Source organism: Embiotoca jacksoni, unplaced genomic scaffold (genome assembly GCF_022577435.1).
Source record: "Embiotoca jacksoni isolate LCO1_2020_lvr unplaced genomic scaffold, fEmbJac1.0.p SCAF_66, whole genome shotgun sequence".
NCBI classification, from domain to species: domain Eukaryota; kingdom Metazoa; phylum Chordata; class Actinopteri; family Embiotocidae; genus Embiotoca; species Embiotoca jacksoni.
This window is the reverse complement of record NW_027185421.1, coordinates 352,207-372,772: the sequence shown is the minus strand read 5'-3', so window position 1 is coordinate 372,772 and position 20,566 is coordinate 352,207. Positions and strand designations below refer to the sequence as shown.

Sequence of the window (20,566 nt, the reverse complement as noted above, 5' to 3'; positions counted from 1 at the left end):
CAAAGACCGATGGCGTCTCAGACGTACGTACAACGTTTTTTTTTGTTTTTTTTTGTTTTTTTTTACACGTTTCTGCCACCGAAACCGCACGATTGGGTTTAAATTGGGTTAAAATAAGTACGCTGCCTTACTTTCACAATTCTAACGTTATGTACACGAGTGAAGTTACTTTCTGGAGGATACGTAAATCAAATAAGATGCGTAGATTTATTGGCCAGAGAATAAATCCCACCCTGTTCTTCTCCTGAGTGAAAGTCATGTGTTTAAATAAATCCATCCGACTCTGACCTCCTTCCTATGGGAGTCTTGTCGGTCTTTCTACTCCAACCCAGTATCAAACGTAGACATCTCACAATTTTAGAGACATTACAGTGAAAATATAACACGTTTTATGATGAGAATGGGCTGGAATTCATCCAAAGAGGACCCACAATCTAAAAGTTATCGGTTTAAAGCAGCAGATTATATTAGTTTTATCAACAGTGTCCCATAAGCGTTGAAAAGAACAGACTTTTAAGACACATATCAAAGAACCAGATATCCTCTGACCCAGTTATTAATGTTAAAGTAGTCAAGGATGTTTCACATCAATCCAAACAGTAGAAGTGCTTCAGCCATGACTCATTTAACGTCATTTATGGGACAAACAGTTGTGACTTTCACCAAAAGGACCTTGGAGTACCCACTATGTTTTTATTTAGAACTTTTTGATTAAATTCTTTCTGTTTTCGAATCTGAAATGAAATACAGATATGATTTTTTTTTTTTTTTAAACACGCATGTGACTGCACAAACAGGGACTTTTCCTGCAGCAGTGGCAGATTTAGAGACTTTACAACGACATCTGTTATTCTGAGCAAGAGTGTGAAGCCTTCTGGGTGGCATATACCTATCTAACAGATCCCTGTGCTTCGTATTATATACACTGTCGGGCTATATTTAAAAAGGTGTGTATGAGTGCAGAGAACAGCGAGCGTAAACACTGCTGCCTCACCGGGACGTGTGAGGAATCTAGTGTGTATTGGAAAGATGGTGTATAAGATGTAGCGTCATATCTATCAAAACAGAAGAGAGAGAACGGACTGGTTGATGAGGGGCTCCACCGGTGAGGTCCACGCGATGCGTTCACGGTCACCAGACTCGCTTACTATTAACTAAAGTGGGATGAATGACCTGTCAGATTTAATCCTCCCTTCTATGTGTCTCCCAATTACCCTCCGGCCGCCTGACCCAGTCCGTTAGTTCATCATCAGCCGGCGCCGTAGAGGACTTCGAATATTAGCAACTTAAATCTGAAGGGGGGGAGGGGGAGGTTAATTTGCTTGTAATGAGCGAGGAACGGGCTTCCAGGTGTTCGTAGAAAAAACACAGGAGGAACGTGAGCCTCCGCCAAAACACAAAGTCGGCAAATTCTTCAGGTAGAAAACGCGACAATGAGTCAAGCTGGCGAGACGTTTTCCAAAAGTTAAAGCAGTTAAACTAAAGTGTAATATTTCAGAATACAGTCACAAAACTGACAAACATTTTAAAAAGAGTTATCAAACAGGTAAAATATATAAGTGACTGCACAAATAATACGATTTTACACATTTCCTTTATCCTCCAATTACTGAGCAATACGCATGGACACGCCCATCTCATTATCTATGTAGAAGGGAATTATTACTCCGTATAGAAAATAGATAAACAAATCATTGAATTTTGGGCTCTTGTCTTAGATTTGATTGATTAATAAATGATCTTCTATCTATTAACACACTTGTCTTAGATTTATTTGACCAAACTGACTGCAGGAAAATGTTTTTACCCTCCACAATGATATTTTTGATTTGGACTGTAATTTTGATTCATCTGATACTCTTTAAACCCCTTGGCTATTTTTTTTTTTGTATTCCCACCTTAAACCACATCCCCAAATATAGTCAGCAACAGCAGTCAAAACAGTGAGGCCCAAATGAGCAGCCTTAGGCTCTGTGGGAAAGAGACACTTGGGAGATTTTCTGAAATGCAAGTTTCCTCATCCTTAACACGAGGCCAGAGATGATGCCAGAGTGAGAACTGAAAAATTCCAGCAAATATTGACGTTTATATCTCGGCCTGTAAAAGCAGAAGGGTAAATCTTTAAGTCAAAGTCACACCCTTGAAACGAGTCAGTGATGTTCTGCCATTTACCAACGCTAGTCAGTTTCCTCATCATCACCATCTTGGTTATTTGGACGAGTTGGGGAGGAGAGAGAGTGGTGGATCTCACTCGAACCGAAGACTCTATGCCCCGCCCACCTCAATCTTGACTGCATCGCAGGCATGTCAATCAAAACTAGATTTGCCCCGAAACATACTTCTCTTTGAGGCCTAATATCTAATTATTGATAGAAATATTTTCAGAAAGACGACCGGGACTCTGATCAGAAGGAGGGAATTTAGCTGATGACACCTCAACGACTTGTGGAAAACATTTATTGACTTTGTATTTCATGAGAGAAGTTGAGCCAGCCCCCTAGAGGCCCTTATTGGTATTACACTTTAAGGCACATCCACATTAGCTTTACTTTTCCAGACCTGGAGACGACATCCATTTATGAGATAAGTAAATTTTTTTAAGTTTTGGCAGAAGAATTAATTAATAGACATATAAAATAAATAAAGTATCAGCTCAGATGTTGCTAGCGTTAAGCTCGCTAACTTACAAAATAGTCCACTAACTCCTGCCACAACGAGTCGGCCAGGTCTTAGACATACGCCTGATCTCCATGTTGATAATCCGGGCTACACAGTTCAATATAATAAAACATACTAATAGACTTTATTGGTATAACACTTTTCTAAACTCCAGTTACAAAGTGCTTCACATAAAATTATCCATTAAAACAAAACAACAAGTGAATTCTAACAAGCCTTTAACAATATAACACCCTCTAAACACAATAACTGTATAAAACAACCATAAAAACAAATTAAAACACGGTATAAAAGAAATAAGAGTTGATCACTAAAATCCACTCAAATCAGCAAAAGCTCTCCGATAAAAGTACATTTTAAGAAGATATTTAAAAGATGTCATATAGCTTCCCTTAGTGCACAGGGCTCAGCTTACCTGCTGATAAAGGTGATCGATAACCTGTCAGCCCAAACTAAAGGCAAGATATCTATGTTTCTATATTATGTTGACTGGCGGTCATTAAGTTAATAAAAACTGTGTGTTTCAGCTGCATGTCGAGCTCAGTGTTGGCACCCAAGGTCTTTCTTTACAGCTGTTGGCTACGCTTTGTGATGTATTATATACTTTACAAGTATAAATCTGACCTGTTAAATTGAAGTCAAGAAAGTCTGTTGTACTTGTTCGCTCAAATCCGGCTCAATGCAGCTGGTATAAAGCCTTTACATAAAAACTGTTATCACACAAACGTTATTCTATATTGGATTGAACTGAAAAGTTTTCCTCTTCAAAGCTTTTTTTTTTTTTTTTCAAACCTGCAGATCTAAGTTGTCCTTGTTGCCACCCAATTACCTGCAACGCCCGACCGCCCGTCACGCTCGCTTCCCGCCGCATACATTTATTAAAAAAAAAAAGATATTCTCAAGTGCTCAGCTCGGGGCGTTATAATGGCTATAATGACTCAGACAGACATACGTTCGCACCGGGAAGCAAAAGGCCGACACTGTAGATAGATAAAAGGTAAAAAAAAAAAAAGAAGCAATTTCATCATCGAAGGTTTCCGAGAGCAGCAAATATTCAAACTGTGCTTTGAATGAAATTCACAGAATCTGCGTTCTGTCTTCAAACGCTTTGTGGATGTCCTAATGGTTTTAAGTGAGTTACTAAAGATCTATTTGACCAAAGCCGTCTGTGGGAAGCGTCTGTTTCCACTCACTGATTATAGTTGTTTGTGTTTGAGTGGAGGCTTTTTAGCTGTATTTTGCCGCTACGATCGACCGTACACTCTCCGTTTATTCTTTAAGCCAAATGAAACAATAACCGAGGTACGAAGAATCTTACATTTCATTTCGCTTAAGGCTGCAACCTCATCCCATTGTTACTATTATAATTTTGTTTTTTTTAAAGCTAAGTATTGACGGCAATTAAGTAATACAAAATTACAGAATGAAGACGAAACCACGTGAAATAGAAAAGAAAGGAGCGGCGTGGGCCAAATGGATGCACTTTATCGCGATGAAGGTCGAACCCTGCGCTTCATTTTGTTTCTCTCTCGTCACGCCGCATTCTTTCGATCGTATTTATTTCTCCGTGAATATGTTCCAACGCTTCCTTTATCCATTCCTCTGCAACCCCGAACCCTATTTCAATTTTTCTCCCGCATCCAGCTGAGATGAAAGATAAATATGTAAGACCGTCGCCACCCTCTGCACCGCGTCCCTTCCTTAAAGCATCGCTCTCGGCTCGGCGCCGTCACGGAGTCCTGGCTGTCAGCCATTACGGCTATTTGAAGTAATTATCTGGGGATCGGATTTAATTAAAGCTCTGTTTGTCTTCTCTCTGTGGTCCAGTTCATATAAAACAACCTGTCAAAAAATGTCTTGGGTGCGCACCAAGTGAGAATTAAACATATTCTTTTTACAATATTTCTGACCAAAAAACCTTTTGTTCAACTGACAAATTAAAGGACCAAAAACAGAGTGCAGCAATAATGGTGCTACTTTTATGAGTTTTTAATGCTTTATTCTTTTATGACTGCACTGTCCCAACTATCAGGAGGCTGATGTGTTTACAATGTGTTACAGTTATACTTTTTTCTTATAAAAATGACATGTTCAAAAGCACTTTTAGGCGATTGGCTACAGGGATCTCGATTCGTTCGCCTCTTCGGTTGAAATGAAAATAGCTCAAAAACTATGTGATGGATTGGCATGAAATTTGGTGCAGATGTCCATGAGGCACAAAAGATGAAACCTAGTCCTCCTCAGTTTTTTTCTCTGGCTATCACGTTGACATTTGTGATTTACAAAGAAAGCCCTCCCAAAAACTAAAAATTGGGTTCATGTCATGTCTTAAGTATCCATCCAGCTGTCCATTTTCTGCTGCTTATCTGAGGTCGGGTTGCAGCAGAACTTCCTCTTCCTAGCAACGTTTTCCAGCTCCACCTGGGGGGATCCCGAGATGAGATAATATAATCCCTCTGGCGGGTTCTGGGTCTTACCCCGGGGTCTCTTATCAGTTGGACATGCCCAGAAAACCTCCACTGGAAGGTGCCCAGGAGGCATCCCCAATCAGAATCCCAAACCAACTCAACTGGCTCCTTTTGATCAAAAAGGTCAAGACCGTAGATGAGGGTTGAAACGTACATCGACTGGCGAATTGAAAGCTTTGCCCCCCGGCTCAGCTCCGCTATCACCAAAACAGTCCACTGCAACACCTGTCATTACTCAAACTAACTTTAAAACAAACATGCTATTTTTCTTCCTTTTTTATAAACTTCAGCATGTGATTGTGAGCATGTTAGCATGTTGATGTTAGCATTTAGCCCAAAGCACCATTGTGCCAATGTATAGCTGCTAGCATTACCGTAGACTTTCAGTAATCTCCTGCTACTTTCAATGAAACCAGTTTGGTAGACAGTCGACTGAAGACATGACTACGTATTGTCTGCCCTTTATCCAAGACCTAACCAGTTCTGAAACTTTTCTCCAAAATTGTTACTGCATTGAAGATTGGAGCCTTTCAAATACACTTTTTCCAACTTCAAAGGTTCGAATGGATTTTCTCCAACCTCTGCTGACTGCCAGCTACCAGAAAGCCATTATAGACAAACACAGCTGTATCATCTGTAAATTTGTAGATTCAACAATGATGCTACTGCAGACAGCCAACGGGATAATCCTTTAAAAACTATGATTCAAAAACTGCTAATGCTTTTAATGTGCATCACTGGGACTGAAGTTATATGACAGAGAACTACTAAAAGGAGAAATTTAAAATGCTGCCCATATTTTTTAATTGCAAAGTGATCTGTTGGATAAAACGGCGTAAAATGATCTGAAAAACAACATTTAAAAAAAACCTCTGAAGACAAATTATAATGATTATGTACATGGAATATTTCAATCTCTGATGAGGTACACTCACTTCTAAAACTGCATGTGTTTAGCTGTGTAGCATGCACCTTGATAAGCTTTTCGAAAAGTGCGATGTCAGGACACTGAAAGTCTTTTTGCATATAAATCAGCGAACTGAAACCGCAGTTTGATTGCGTTTTGTTTTTTTTTGTGCTAAATTCACTCACAGGCTAATTTCTAATCCATCATTCTATCAAGCCGCTTCGGCTACACCCACAGGATGTAGGGGAGTGTCTCGCTCATGACAGGGTTCAATAAAAACTGAGATTAAACGATTTATCTTCTCGTAATATTCCGCCATGAATATCAAACAAGGCTGATTCTGTGGTAATGAGAGAGGAGCCCGAGGAGCGTGGCCATCTATTGGATTCCCCCCCCCCCCCCAAAAAAAAATCGATGCCGCCGGATAGAAAAATGCATAAGCCACCTGCAAACACTGAATGTTAACAATGCAACGAATGCACCGCATCCTCTGTAACTTTCCTCACAGGCCCTGTAGGGATTCAACTTTCTAATCCTGCTTTCACCGATGTTGGTATTTTTTTTTGCTTTACTTAAATGCAGGAAAAGTTTAGCTGAGCCAGCGTGCTTTTTATTTAAGTGGCTTGCTTGTCATTTATTCCGTTATACATATTTAAACTGATTATCTCCCGCAGTAAAGACGGGTACCGTTAAATGCAGACTACATGCACTCGTGAGCTGCATTTTTTTTTGGGGGGGGGGAGGGAGGGGGAACTCCCTTGTGGTTATGTGCTCATCTCAAACTTTCAACACGACAGTTATTGCATTTTCTTTACATTCTACTTTCCCAGTGCGAAAGCAGGAATTCAAACCACTGACACTCAGCCCAGTTTCTTCTGCTGCCCCCCCCCCCCCTCCTCCTCCCCACGTCTGAGGGGCTTTGCGGCCAGAATGATTTATTGGTGACCATGGTTTGAGTTGTTTTTGGCACACAGGGGACGCATTTTATGTGAGCTCACGGAGAGAGGAACACGACTCATGAGAAAAAAAAAACACGTATGAGAAAGCTTTACAGCGGGGGGGTGGGAGGGGGCAGACAAACAGGGTGCATTTGAGGACCCCTCGCACCGCGGCCGTGCGAGGCCCGCCGGAGCAGCCCAATCAAAATAATGAATCAGGCTTAGCAGTCCGTCATTCTCGTAAATCCCCGGGTCAACCCTTGTCTCCGTGCGAAAAGACGGCGGTGAATTCCCGCTCTGGGACCGGTGTGCTTTTCATTACGGGAACAATGGTGTTGCAGGTGCAAACTGCTCGCACTAGAGCTCCAGCTGGTTCCGCTTTGATGATGAAACACGGTACGGCGCGAGGGCCAAACCCGAACGCACGCAACACACCGAGGAAGGGATCGCTGAGCGACGGGTGTCGGACGGCGTTCGGCTCCGGGCGAGCTCAAGAAACAGCTGTCTTCAACTGTAATTACCAATTTTCAAATGTCTGCAAAGTTCAGATTGTTTAATTTTCAGTGATATAAACATTTTTTGGAGGCAGGAACTGTCTCCGGTTGAGTTTCAAGACAAATCCACAAGTTTTCTGCCTAAGTAAAATCAGATTCTGGCCTCCAGCGAGAAAGGCTGTTACCATGAAAGAGAATAATACCGTGAGACGAACGCTCTTCCTCGAAGACGGTAAAATGTAATCAGCTGCATGCAGTCGTTCCTGTGAACTTCCAAGTACTGTATTTTTTAAACTGAACTCAGACATGCTCTCACAGAGTTTTCAGCGGTTCTTCAGGATTTAAGATTTTTGTGAAAAAAAAAAAAAAAGATGAAAAACTTTGGATATACATCAGAAATAATATTTTATGTTGCAAAAATATAGAACGTCAAAGTGTTGAATGAGTGTTTATATTTAATAAAAAGAAAAGAACGTACCAAATTTCTCAAAAGAAATACAGATTTCAGATATATCTGACGGTAAAGTTTAACATCTAGTTAAATTTGAATTGCATCCTTCGAATCATGGGGGAGCTCGAGGTAACCGCTGATGTGCGCTAATCAAATCGTGTTGATGCAAGGAAACTGTCAGCATCGTGATAATCTGTTCAACATCTGCGGTCATCATGCAACAGCTGAATAAGACGTAGTTTGTGGCAGACTGTTACAACAGATCTGTTTTTTATGACGTCGTCAATCTACGAGGTGACAGTTCTAACGGACTTTGAGCCTCGTACGCATCACCGACGTCTGGTGTTGTGAACGTTGTTTACAGAAACTCCAGAAACTTTCCACAAATTCTCCTTGGGAACCCAAATCTGAAACACTGCTCTGCTTTTCTTGTTTTTTAACTGCTACATACCGTCTTGAATTCTCCAATTGAGCGGTATTCCCTGTGTTAAGATGATCAGATGGGGCAGTTAAAGCTGACATATTTTTGTTACCGTCTCAAAGAACCCAAAGCACATGGCAGCGAGGCATCCAAATCAAAAACAGGCCTCTCCTGGCTCATGTTTTCCCCCCTTTCTCACATGCAGAACTCTGACGATGCTCTGAAACACGCAAACCGTTTAAAAAGCCCCGACGTCGGCGCGTTATCGCACCGCGGTTTGATATTCGGGGGGGAATTTAAACACTCAAACGAGAGTCATTAGCTGAGGCTGCAGCGTACGGCACCTGATAGGTCACTCAGACAAGGAGGAGACGCTGCACTTTAGCGTCGGCTCGGCCGGGAAGCTGGCACTAAGCAGCTCCATAAAAAAAAAATCATCTCGAGCTCTCTGCATTCCAGCGGATGGAGAGAGAGAGAGCCAGCGAGAGCCAGAGAGAGCCAGAGAGAGCGAGCTGGCAGCCGTCCAGCCAAGAGTGAAATATTCTCGTGGGAGAACACATCGAGACGAGCTCCTCCGACATAAAACTTCCACTCGGTTCAGAGGGTTAAAAAGCCCCAGAGCGACGAGCTAAATGATAAAGAGGGGGTGGGGGGTGGGGGGGGGGGTCGGCGGGGGTGGGGGGGGGGGTTACATGCATTAAGACAGATATGCACTCCACTCCACTCCAGCAGGTGCGACCCGCTGCAAGGAAGGCGGCCGGCGCCGCGGTTGGTCCGCCTCGCTTTGATCACTGCGTCGTTTTTTGTGGGCCGCGCACGCTTCCCTCAAAGGGAACACAATTTATAGAGTGCATTAGATGTTTATAGGACATGTGTAAATCAAATGAGAGGCTGCAAAACAGCCCCGACTCACCCCCTTTGTTCTTTTTATTCCATCATCATTCGGCGCTTTGAGCAATCACTTGTCATTTGAAAGTCGAAGATACAAAAAAAAAAATAAAAGAATAAAGCCGTAGAGCGGGAGGATCTGGAAGTATTTTTTTTTTAACGCTGTAATTCCCCTTTTTTTTCCCGAAGTATTTCCTTTAACGAGATCTTTAAATGTTCCCCGCTGAATGTCCTGCAGAACAACACAACAGCTGAGATTTGTTTACATGTTATGGTTAGATATTTGTTTCTCTGCTTTTTAAGACACATTTCAGTGTCTCTGATAATAATGAACAGCTGTTAAGTCGGTGTTTAAGGGTTCCTGTGCAGGTGGTTTTGTTTGTCAGCAGGTTTATGGAAACACTTCGGGCCCGACATCAATTAGACCCGGTGAAAGGTGGAGCCTCGCCCAACAACCCATTCAATTCTGGAGAGGACCTGAATCACGGGGCGAATACACAAAGTATTTTTCAATTTTAAAAGGCCATACATCTTAAAATCGCAGCAGATAGTCGTAAATTTCAATCTTGGAAAACAAACATAGGCCATTCAGGAAATACGCTGACTCCACAATAACGGCGCCAGTAATCCACTGGGATACACATGCACGCACTCAAATTCAATACAGCACGCGAGAACCGGTACGACGGCCGAGATTTGAGGCTCCAGCTTTGCACGAGCACATTTTGAAATTATTCAAATAGTTTTGCAAATATATTCAGACACATAAAGTGGTTGCAGGAGCAGATTCGGTTGCGGTTTTAGGCCCTTGGCGAAGTCTGCGCTCTGCAATTCCCCTTCTAGTCCTAAATTATTTCAACTTTTAAGAAGATATAAATAAAGTTTCGGTCCCGAGGATGCAACGTGAAATGCTGCAATCGCTGGTATGCGTTATAATATGCGCTGCTGCTGAATTCATCCGAAGCGGTTTAAAGCTGCAGTGCGAACTTTTGCTGTCGACGCGTGCTCACGTCATAGGCTCCGCCCTCGCCGACTCCGTCGCCGCTGTTTCGGCTCTAAAACGCCGGATAAATGTTTTAAAGCATCACAACATCTGGGAAATGACTCGTTTCACAAACTGAATTTGATCCATTCGGTCTGATAACATGTGGAAAGCCTATAAAAGCCGCACGATTTAATTATCACATCCTCATTCAAGGTAGAAAATGCTCTGCCCAAAGATTTACCTGAAAACTTTAATCAATACTGACTGAACTCATTTGGAAAAAGCTTTAACGTAACAGATGTTCATTTATATATAAAAGTACCAAACGACAGCTTTAATCTGCCGGATATGTTATCGTTCAAAAACAAGATTTGTTTTTGTTCACGCTTGGTAGAAAAGCAGAATTTTAAGATCAGTGACTGGATGTTTCCTCTTAATACGCCTCTTGGGAATCGAATGCCTGTTCTTGAATTATTTTTATGCACACTGTCTTGTTCTTTAATATTTTCTGTGCACGTTCTCTCATCATTAAAATAGTTTAATCTAACTTCGGGCTGAGATGCAGCTTTTCCGTCCTCTCCGGTTTAGGTTGGATTTATTTACATATAAAACCACGCCCAGCTGTGATGTCACGGTGTCCCGGAGCGCGCCTGTCCGTCACGGCACCGAGGCCGAGGTCAGCGAAGTCTTAAAAGATTTTCGGAGGTTGATGAGCTGCTGTTTGATGCCCAGTTTGTCCGGTTGACGCATTGATCCGGAGGCCGGGCTCGCTGAGGAGTCCTCCGGCTGTCAATCACCTGACGTTTACTATGCAGAAAATACACACGGCTTTTTACTCAAATGCACAAAAGAGCTGCTCTGACTTTGCTGCTCGCTGTGACTTCGTCAAAGACCAACGTTTCCATTGCAGCCGCTGCTGGGGGGGTGAGGGGAGGGTTGGGGGGGAAGGAGGCGGGGGGGGGGGGGGGGCATCGAAATGGGCCGTGACGCCGTCGCGGGGTTGTGCGGCGCTGAGCCCGGTCGGTGTCGGGCTTCTGGACTTACAAAGCAATTTCCCAGCGTGCAGATCCGTGCACACGATCGATAAATCACATTCCTGATTACTCTGCGGGGGGAAATGGAGTTTGTATTGTTTTCTCCGAGACAAATGTCGGCTGCAGGGCGAGATAGATCTTATTTTCAGGGGCCCAAAAAAAAAAAAAAAAAAAAAAAAAAGAGAGAGAGAGACACAACCCAAACATTCACACACCTCCTCTTCCTCCTCCACCGACCCTCCGTTCGGTTACCCCCCCCCCACCACCACCACCACCATCCCACTCCCCCCTTTCACTTTTCTCTTTCATTACACTCCAAAACTCTCTCGGTCCTGTTTCTTTCTCCGGTTTTGCTCCATTTCTTTCTTTCAAGGTGGCAATTTCAATAACTCCTCCGTGATTGAATCAATTGAAAGTTGCAGAGCAATCGTGAAACTTCTTCTTCTTAAAAGAAAAAGCTCACTTTCTTTTTCTGTTTCTTTCAGGAAGAAGTGGCTCTTCTCTCTACGAGCGAAACGGGTCGGCAGCAACACACCTTGACACACAACCGCACCGAGCAAGTGCGTGATTTTTTTGTTTTTTAGAAGTTATTTCTCCAATTCTGGTGATAATTTCCGCTATTTTTCACTTGAGATATTTCAGTGGCGGGAGGACGCGATGAAACGAGACGCCGTTGCTTTCCTCCCTGATTATATGAAAACAGATGAGGAATGTTCTGTAAGACAAAGCCAGAACTTGTAATTGCACCAGATGTTTTGATTAATTTCATTTACATTTTGTTAGTAAAATATTTATCTGCAGGTCAGAGGTGCTGCGAGGAATTTTAAGCCCCTCCCCCTCTGAACCCGGACAGCAAAACACTGGGATGAATTCAAGGGGTTAAAAAAAAAAAAAAGGAGTAATTTTTAAAGAGGCTGTTGACAGATAACAATAACCAGACAGGATTATGTGCTTGTTATGGAGCCCAGAAACTGTCAGAGGGGTAAATTAATTTTAACTCTCAAATTAATAAATGTTAAATAAACAGTGAAAACTGTACTGTCATTGACAGCCAAATATAAATGAGCTGCTGGGTTTCATAATTGTCATGTTTTGATGTTTTGGATGGAAATACGTGGATATTTGTAGTAGTTCATCAACAAAACGGGTTGTTTTTGACATCCCATGAATCTTAATACCAATTTATCCGTGTAATATTAAATATATATGAATATTTCCAGACCTAAATCAGATATTTAAATTATTATCGTGTTCGTAAAGTAATTAGTTTTGCCTGCACGACCCCCCGTTGACCTCTGTAGTTTACGGCGAAGCCAATAATCTAAATATAGTGTGTATGTATACGAATGTATGTGTAATAAGAAAATCGATTTGTAAATCCAATATTACAAAATTAGTAGTTGAGTTTTACTGAAGAGGTGCAACACTGCTCTCAATGATATAAATACCAACAGTCCCAGCAAACACCCAGAACATGACTGTTTAACTCCAGCGATACGACGTCCCGCCCACCGATAGCTGTAACCTGACTGCACCACAGACCTGTCAATCAAACAGACACGCCCCCAAAAACAGGTCTTCTTGAATCTTCTTTTCTAACGAATGAGGGATTATTTTCAGATGGACCTCCAGAAAACTAATAAGAAGGAGTGACTTTAGCTAACAACACCGAGATAACTGATGGACACATTTTATTCACTTTGGATTTGATGAGAGAAGTTGAATGGGAGTCTATGGAGCCGGAGGCTTTTTGGAGCCGACCTCTAGTGGCACTCGCTGGTATTGCAGCTTTCAGACACTTCATTTTTCAGACCCGGAAGCTACGAACACTTTTATATAGTCTACAGTTTTGACTCAAGGGGAGTTATATTAAAGGGATAGTTACGTTAATAATAATAATAATACAAAAAAAACTGTTAAAGTAACTTCGTCAGGCACAAAAATGAAAACACCTGACACGTCATATTTCCATCACCCCACACGTCGTTCCCCACCGATATTTTTTTTTTAATGACGTCATCTCGCTACAACCTCTTCTTCTGCTGGTACACAAGCGGAGAAATTAGCGCCACCAACTGTTTATCTCCAGGTACTGCACTTGCCGAGTTTCCGCGAGTATCTATTTGACATTGACATCGTGAATCAAGTTGCAACGCATTGATTACACAACCCGAACCGATCACCGAACTTTGGAAGGTGATACAAGCAGCTCGTAAAATGTTCAACACCTGGTATAGCACGAATACACCGAGTCAGCATCCTCGTTTACCTCCGAACCACTAACGTCACCTCGTTTTTGCCAAAAAGCTGCCAAAAAGAACAAACGTGTCTTTCTTCCCCTGCGGCTCAGGATTTCCTGATTGTGTCAGTCACTCGTCCCAGAACAAGATCGCACGAAACCTCGATGAGAAACTTTTGGTATTCGTCCCGTTTCATGCAGGTGTGGACATGCTTTCACCGTTTTCTGCTTTCATTTGTCCCACATCTGAAAAGAATTGCATCCAATTATCCGAATCCTGCCAAGATGAAGTCCTGTTCTTACCGCTGCAGTGCGTAAATGGAAGAACTGTCATCATCATCTATAGGATCACTTGGAATTTATTTTTCTTTCTTTCTTTTTTTTATTTTTTTTAATAAGGGAGCGTGAATGTTTATTGAACCCTGGAGGCGCGTAAGCAAATCTGACCTCATCCGAGCAGATAGAAAGCGTCTGCTTTCGGCAGGAGTACAGATGGAAACTAGCTTCGGCTTGATCTGTAAATCATAAAATCTGCTGCACTCAGTGGAACAGCTGCTTTGTTTCTGTGCTCGATTGCAGTCTGAGATCTTCTAATAAACTGGAGTCGAAGCGAACATATGCAGAGGCGGGAGGAAACGTTTTGGTAAACGACCAAACGTTTTTCAGGTACTTCAATTTGCACGTTTTAGAATTTACATTCGTACAAACTTCACATAATTTCAGCTGGAATTTTTTTATTTTTTTTTTACACTTAACAAAATGTGTAATCGTAAATATCACAATTTATTTTATTTTTCAAACTTTTGCCGAAGTTAGTTTAAAACTTGGCCTCGTTGCCCTGATTCGAGGTGGGAAGAAGCTTTTCAGCTTAAGCCCAGAATCTTTTTCACGCACTTAAATTAGCACATTTTAGCATTTACATTCACGCAAACTTCACATCATTTCAGATTGGAAATGTATTTTTTACATTTAACACAAATTGTGTAAAAGTAAATATCACAAATTTTCCAATTTTTTTTTAAACTCTTGCTAACAGTTTGATTTTGAAACTTTGCCTCGTTGCCCCCGATTTGATATTTCCAGTTTATGTAATCTTAAAAAAAAACCCAACAACCATCTTCTCCCACCCAGGAAGCCACCCGCTGCGCGCCGCATAAAGAAATCCGATCAGACCTGCGAGCTGACAAACAGCCTCCTTTGTTGCACCCTTGAAACCCGACTTACGCTGGTGTTGAAAGCGACGACACGACGTAGACTCGTGTTTGAGCTCGTTTTATGCAGCTTCTTGACTTTTTTTTTTTTTTTTTTTTATATATATTTTCTTTTAAAACATAGTCTACCGGTTATCAGAAAAAAACCCTGTGGGAGCTCAGAGGGGGAAAAACAAAACAAAAAGTTAGAAACGAAAAGGGAAACAGAGCGAAGCGGAGGGTTGAAAGAGTGTTAGTGTGCGCCGGAGAGCAGGGAGGTGATTACTTTGTGTTAATCTAGTATCAGCTTTCCACCATTTGGAGGCTTCCCAGTGTATTACTCATTATCTCCAGACAACTCTGTTAAATACAGATTAGACGGGGCGAGTAAAGGGACGCCGTATTCCTGAACTTTCTCATGAAACTGTCCTCGCAGAGACAATCCGTCTTCCCCTGGGTTATCTGCTCTTTTCTCCCTGATGCCCCCACTTTGGTCTCGCTTTCTTTTTTCCCCTCCTTCATATGTGTGTTTTTTTTTTTCTCATCGTCATCCAGCTGTGCTCCATATTTGAACTCCTTCTTCTTTCCAGCAGATTTCCAAATTGAGCTATCCTCTGTAATTCAAAAGAAGACAGTGAAGAGTAAAAAAAAATAAAAAAATAAAAAAAGCTTTTAGGCTTTTTATCTGTCAGGGTTTCTCGCCCTTTTTTTTTTTTTTTTCCCAGGAGTCATCGTATTTTTCTGATGACCTCGGTGATTCGAGCCGTGTGAGGCCACATATTTCCTCATAATTACTTTCTACTTTCAAAAAAAAAAAAAAAAAGGAAAATCAATAGATCTATACGGTGTGTGTGTGTGTGTGTGTGTGTGTGTGTGTGTCCCGGTACTGTAAGTGCAAGCTATGGCGGGGGGTGGGGGTGTGGGGGTGTGAGTGCTCCATTTAAAAAGGTAGCTCCTCACCAATCGCAAATCCAATCAGGTTTGAGCGGCCACATGCTGCCGGTGCATTTCAGAGAGCTGTTCACGGCGTTTACTGTGATACTCCGTCTGAGGAAATGAGCTCCAAAGGAAATATATCAACAAGAGATGAATAGTACATCTATAATAAACCAGGCCAGTGACTGCAGTGCACATAACAGGCACTATGTTCAGATTTTTTTTTTTTTCATGCTTTTAAGGGGAAAACTGGATTTAAAAACCTTCTAATTACTGATTAATCTGCAGGATTTTATTTGTACAATATTTTATTTGAGTAAAGAATTGATTGGTCTGTAAAAATGTCCAAAATTATGGGAGAAAAAGTCTCGTTTTGCGCCACTAGCAGTCTCAAACTCAAAGATAATCAGTTTAAAATCAGATAAAACAAAGAAATTTTGCAACTTTTCAACATTTCAAACTTGGAAACTTTCAGTGTTTTTTCATTGAAAAATGATTTTAACAATTAATCGGTGATTGAAATAGTTGATGAATAATGTTGTCAGTGAACATATTACTGGTGCTACAGAAATGAAAGCTATCAGCGTTGCAAAGTGCTTTGCAGACAAAACAGATAGATTAAAGATATAAACAAGATAAAACAACGACATCAGTTTTATGAGGAGATTTAAAGGCCGATAATAACTTGAGATCTCCGGGCGCGGCAGAGAGTTCACGTTTCTGGTGAGATCTTGGAGCCGAGCCCCGGTGGGATGTTAAGAGTCTGGAAACAGGATGTTTTGCCTCCTGGTACCAGAATAAAATCTGTTCAGTGTTAAGATAAACTCGCCAGATATGTTAATCACATTTCCTTATTATGCTGATATCATAAAACCATTAAAATCCCTGGAGGAAAAAGCTGTAACTAAATTTCCTGACACCTGGCTCCAGACGAGCGAGCGGACCGTGAAGAAACGTTTTCGATCGATGTTGTGAAAATAGTTTTTCCATTCATTAAGTTGCTTTGTGTCTAAAAGACATCAGGTAAGATGCAAACACGCAGAATGACAAATACACGATGTACAAAACCTCCTTGGAGCACTTGATGGACATGTCCTCAAGTTTTCTGCAAAACCATTTGGAAATTTGGCTCCAAATACGAAGAAAACACATTGAATCGTCGGCATACAGACGAATTTAAGATTAATTTACGTCGTCGACTGAGCAGCTTTGCACCGACTGAAAAACATTTTAGATTCTGATGGTATTTAATGTATATAAGAAGTAGAAAGTTGCATCTATTTTCCCTTTTATGACCAAATTCTTTCCAGGAAATGTTCCATCATTTATTGGCTAATTTGTTTGGATGTAAAAAAAAACAAAAAAAAAACCTATAGCAAATAATTTAAAACATTTCTCCAGCGAACTGCGTGTTTTCGTGCACAATTTGCACGTTGATATATATATATATATATATTTTTTTTTTATCAAACTGTAGATTTTGTCGCAAATATTACGCGCAGAAAAAGCGTAATAAAAATTTTCCAGAAGGAATGTTGATTTAACGCGCGAATAAACGCGTCGACCAATCACATCGTGCATTTCTGGCGAGTTTCCACAGAGGACAATTTTTAAAAAAACAAAAAACGAATTGTCGATATTTTCTGCGGTAAACGTCTTTCTGTCTGCAGACAAAATCCCTCCTTGAAAAACAACCTGCAATCAGTTTACATTAAGTTTTCGAGCCGTCTGCGAAAACACAAAGATAAAAACACAACATGCAAATAGTCCGCAGACCGAGTGCACAATAATCACTGTAATCATATGTTTCAACGATGCTTCTTTGCATTACTTAGAAGAGAAAATATCCGGTTCCCAGTCTGAATGTTTGGCGTGTATGAATACACAAGACACACGCAGGATGCGTCCTTTCATTTCAAAACTACCGAGATGTACAAGAATCGTACTAATTGGACATTTTTAGCACGGAGACGTGAAAAAGACGAGGCGAACGATTGGGAAGGCTGAAAAGCTGCTTATTGTAAGCTTCCAGGCGGTAAAAACAGCTTCAACGAAGGACGATGGCTCACGTGTGGATTTTTATTTATAGATTTTTTTTTTTGCTATTGGAGAAACCACATTTTCCAATGTCAATAAAAAACCCCACAGTGGAAACATTCTGTACTTGAATCGCAGCAGGTGTGACCTCAGCGAGGGTCAAACAGCATCTGATCACATGACACACACACAGAGAGAGAAAGAGATTGAGGATATGAGGACTCACCGTGTTGAATCCCGGGAAGAGGCTGACCGCCGAGTCCAGAGGAATCGGGAGGAACTGCTTCATGGCCAGCGAGGTCTGGATGGCGGGCAGGGTGGGACGTACCAGGGCGGGCATGAGGCCATTTTGACATGTGTTACCTGCAGGAGGGAGAAGAAGAGGCAGCATGTTGAGCTGCAGACGGCAGGGGGAGGGAGGGAGGGAGCGGGGGGGGGGGGGGGGGGGGTGAACAGACTCGAGCCAAAATCTCAGCTTACACCCAAAGTGAACCTTCAAGTCTGTCGACTCTCGTCTTCTCATGTTATTTGTGTAAAGTCGTCCGCGGAGCTTCTTTTTTGTTTTTTGCCACCAACATCAGTTCCAGAGCTCGCAGTGAAAAAGCTGATTCGATTTAAATGAACGCCAGCAGTGAAAACACATTTTCAGGAGTCGGTTGAAGTAGGTCGTTGCTCCTGCGATTGCACGGAAATCCCCACCGAAATCTCCCAATTTGGACGGTTTTAACATTTTTAAAGCTGGAAAAACTGAAGACTCTCACACTCTTTTTTTTTCTGGGCGGATTTCCATCGTTTCAAAGTGAGATTTTTTTCGTCATTTTATTACCAAGTTCCTCATTATTTCATTTCCGATCTCCGATTTTGGAGCTTTAATGCTTGCGGTGAAATTATTCCGACTTACAAATGTTTCTGGAAACTTTCGAACGCATTGTCAATCGATGAAGATCGTGAGATGTGGTCAAAAGTTAAAATAACGCTAACAGGTGGACCTTGAGTTGAGACTGTTTTGTCAAACAAATGGATCCCGATGTCAACAAATAAAACCAATTTTATCATTTGGCGGTGGGTTTTTCTTTTTATAAAGAAGGTTTACGAACGTTTACAAACTCTTGAAAAGATCATCTTCAATTCAATTAGCTTTCAAACACTTTCATCTGATGAAAACTGACAAACGTCCAACAAAGCAAATCAATGAGTCTGCTTGTTATTGTGGCAAACGTATGGAACCAAAGGTCGAGCATGAACGTCAATATTCACAATAAAACAACATTTTTCATTGTTTTTTTTGTACAATTAGATTTTATATATTGTGATTTTATTCCATTTTCATTTCATTTGTCAAATTTTTTTTGGGCATTGTCATCTTAAATGCAATTTAAACCAGCCAAGTTAACACATGAATAATAAGCCGACTTCGTTCGCACTTTAAGTTCTTTTCTCTATTGATGTGTAAGTGCACACTGATGCTTTGTTTATTCGCTGAATTAACTCATCCCGCTGCTCGCAATTAAAGCGAAACCAAACACATTTCAACACTTCCACGACCACCGCGGTTCAGAGAAACGTCCTGAATCCTCTCAAAGATTTAACGAATTCTTAATTCTCTTCACAATCGCAATCAGACGCCCGAACGGTCTCCGGAGAGCGACACACGCGCCAGCCGTGTGACGCCGCGACGATGTTTATCGCTCGCAAAACAGATGTTTTCATTCTGAGAATTGTCGCCACGAATAGCCGACGGCTGGAAAACGACAGCAGCGAGGCATCGTGAGATGATTCAGAGAAAGGGAGAGAGAGAGAGAGAGAGCGGGCTGACCTCACACATCTCCAGGAAAAACAAAAAGTAAATACTTCACTTTTTATTGTCATGTGAGTGCGCCACGCCAGCAGTGCTTTTTAAAAAACCCACCAATTGGAAACAGCAGAGGGCCGATTTCAACACGGCGGGATTGAAAAAAAACCCACCAAAACGTCGAGAGAAAACTGTCACAGCCTTCCAGAACATTAGGAATTAAAGAAGCTATTTCACAAAGCTGTAATGAGAACCAGAGGGATGATTTTTTTTTATTTTTTTATTACCACACATTTAACAACAGTGGGACCGTGGGCCAGCGAGGCTCTAAAGCTCTGGCAGATACGCCATAAAAAAAAAAACGCCGTCTTGAGACAAATAAAAACAAGGTTTGCCACGTTTCGGTCCCCAGGCGGCGGTTAAGGGTAAATAAAAAGCAAAAAATGTCATAAAGATGAGAGAAAAAAAAAAAAACACAGACCCTCCCCACCCACTCCCCCCCCAACCCCCACCACCACCACCACCACCACCACCACCACCTTCCCCCGTCTTCTGTCTTCTCCCTCCAGTCGCCGGAGCGCTGCCATCTGTCGGAAAATGAACACATGCCCGTCTCTCATGTGGAGACATGTCCCGGTCCCGACTTCAACAAAGCGTGTCCTTCTCGCCAGGGATCATCCGACCGCCGGTCGTCTCTCGACACGCCAGCCATGACGCCAGCCACCTCCCTCCCACCTCACCCCCCTCCTCTCTCCCCTCCACCCCCATTCAGGCGTCGCCGCTTCACCTCGGCCTCAAATCCGCCATCCGTCTGAGCCGACGCGCTCGGTGCAAAAAACCATCGGGATCAGTATGTGTGTTCGACGCGGTCGTGTTTTGGTTTTGCTGATTGATAGGAGATGAAATCGGACGTGTCACCGTGTTTTTTCTACTCGTACCCACAAAGCCGATTTTGTTCCACCAGTGGAAACAAGAAAATCACTTGTTATTCCATCAACACGAGTCACTGGTGTGATCATTCACAAATTCTCCATGACAACACTGAACGGGCATTTTTTTTTTATCATTGCGATGTATTAATCGAGATGTATTTCAATGTCGTTAAAA

The 20,566-nt window shown here is 41.9% G+C and overlaps 1 protein-coding gene across 1 annotated transcript in view; it reads right to left on the bottom strand.

The window, feature by feature from the left end:
* Positions 1-20,566, bottom strand: part of znf385d (zinc finger protein 385D) — a 67,554-nt gene that overhangs the window by 39,458 nt on the left and 7,530 nt on the right. Inside the window, exon 2 of the mRNA XM_069175358.1 lies at positions 17,894-18,030. Within this exon, the coding sequence (XP_069031459.1) occupies positions 17,894-18,030 (137 nt within the window). The remainder of the gene's footprint in view (positions 1-17,893; positions 18,031-20,566) is intronic.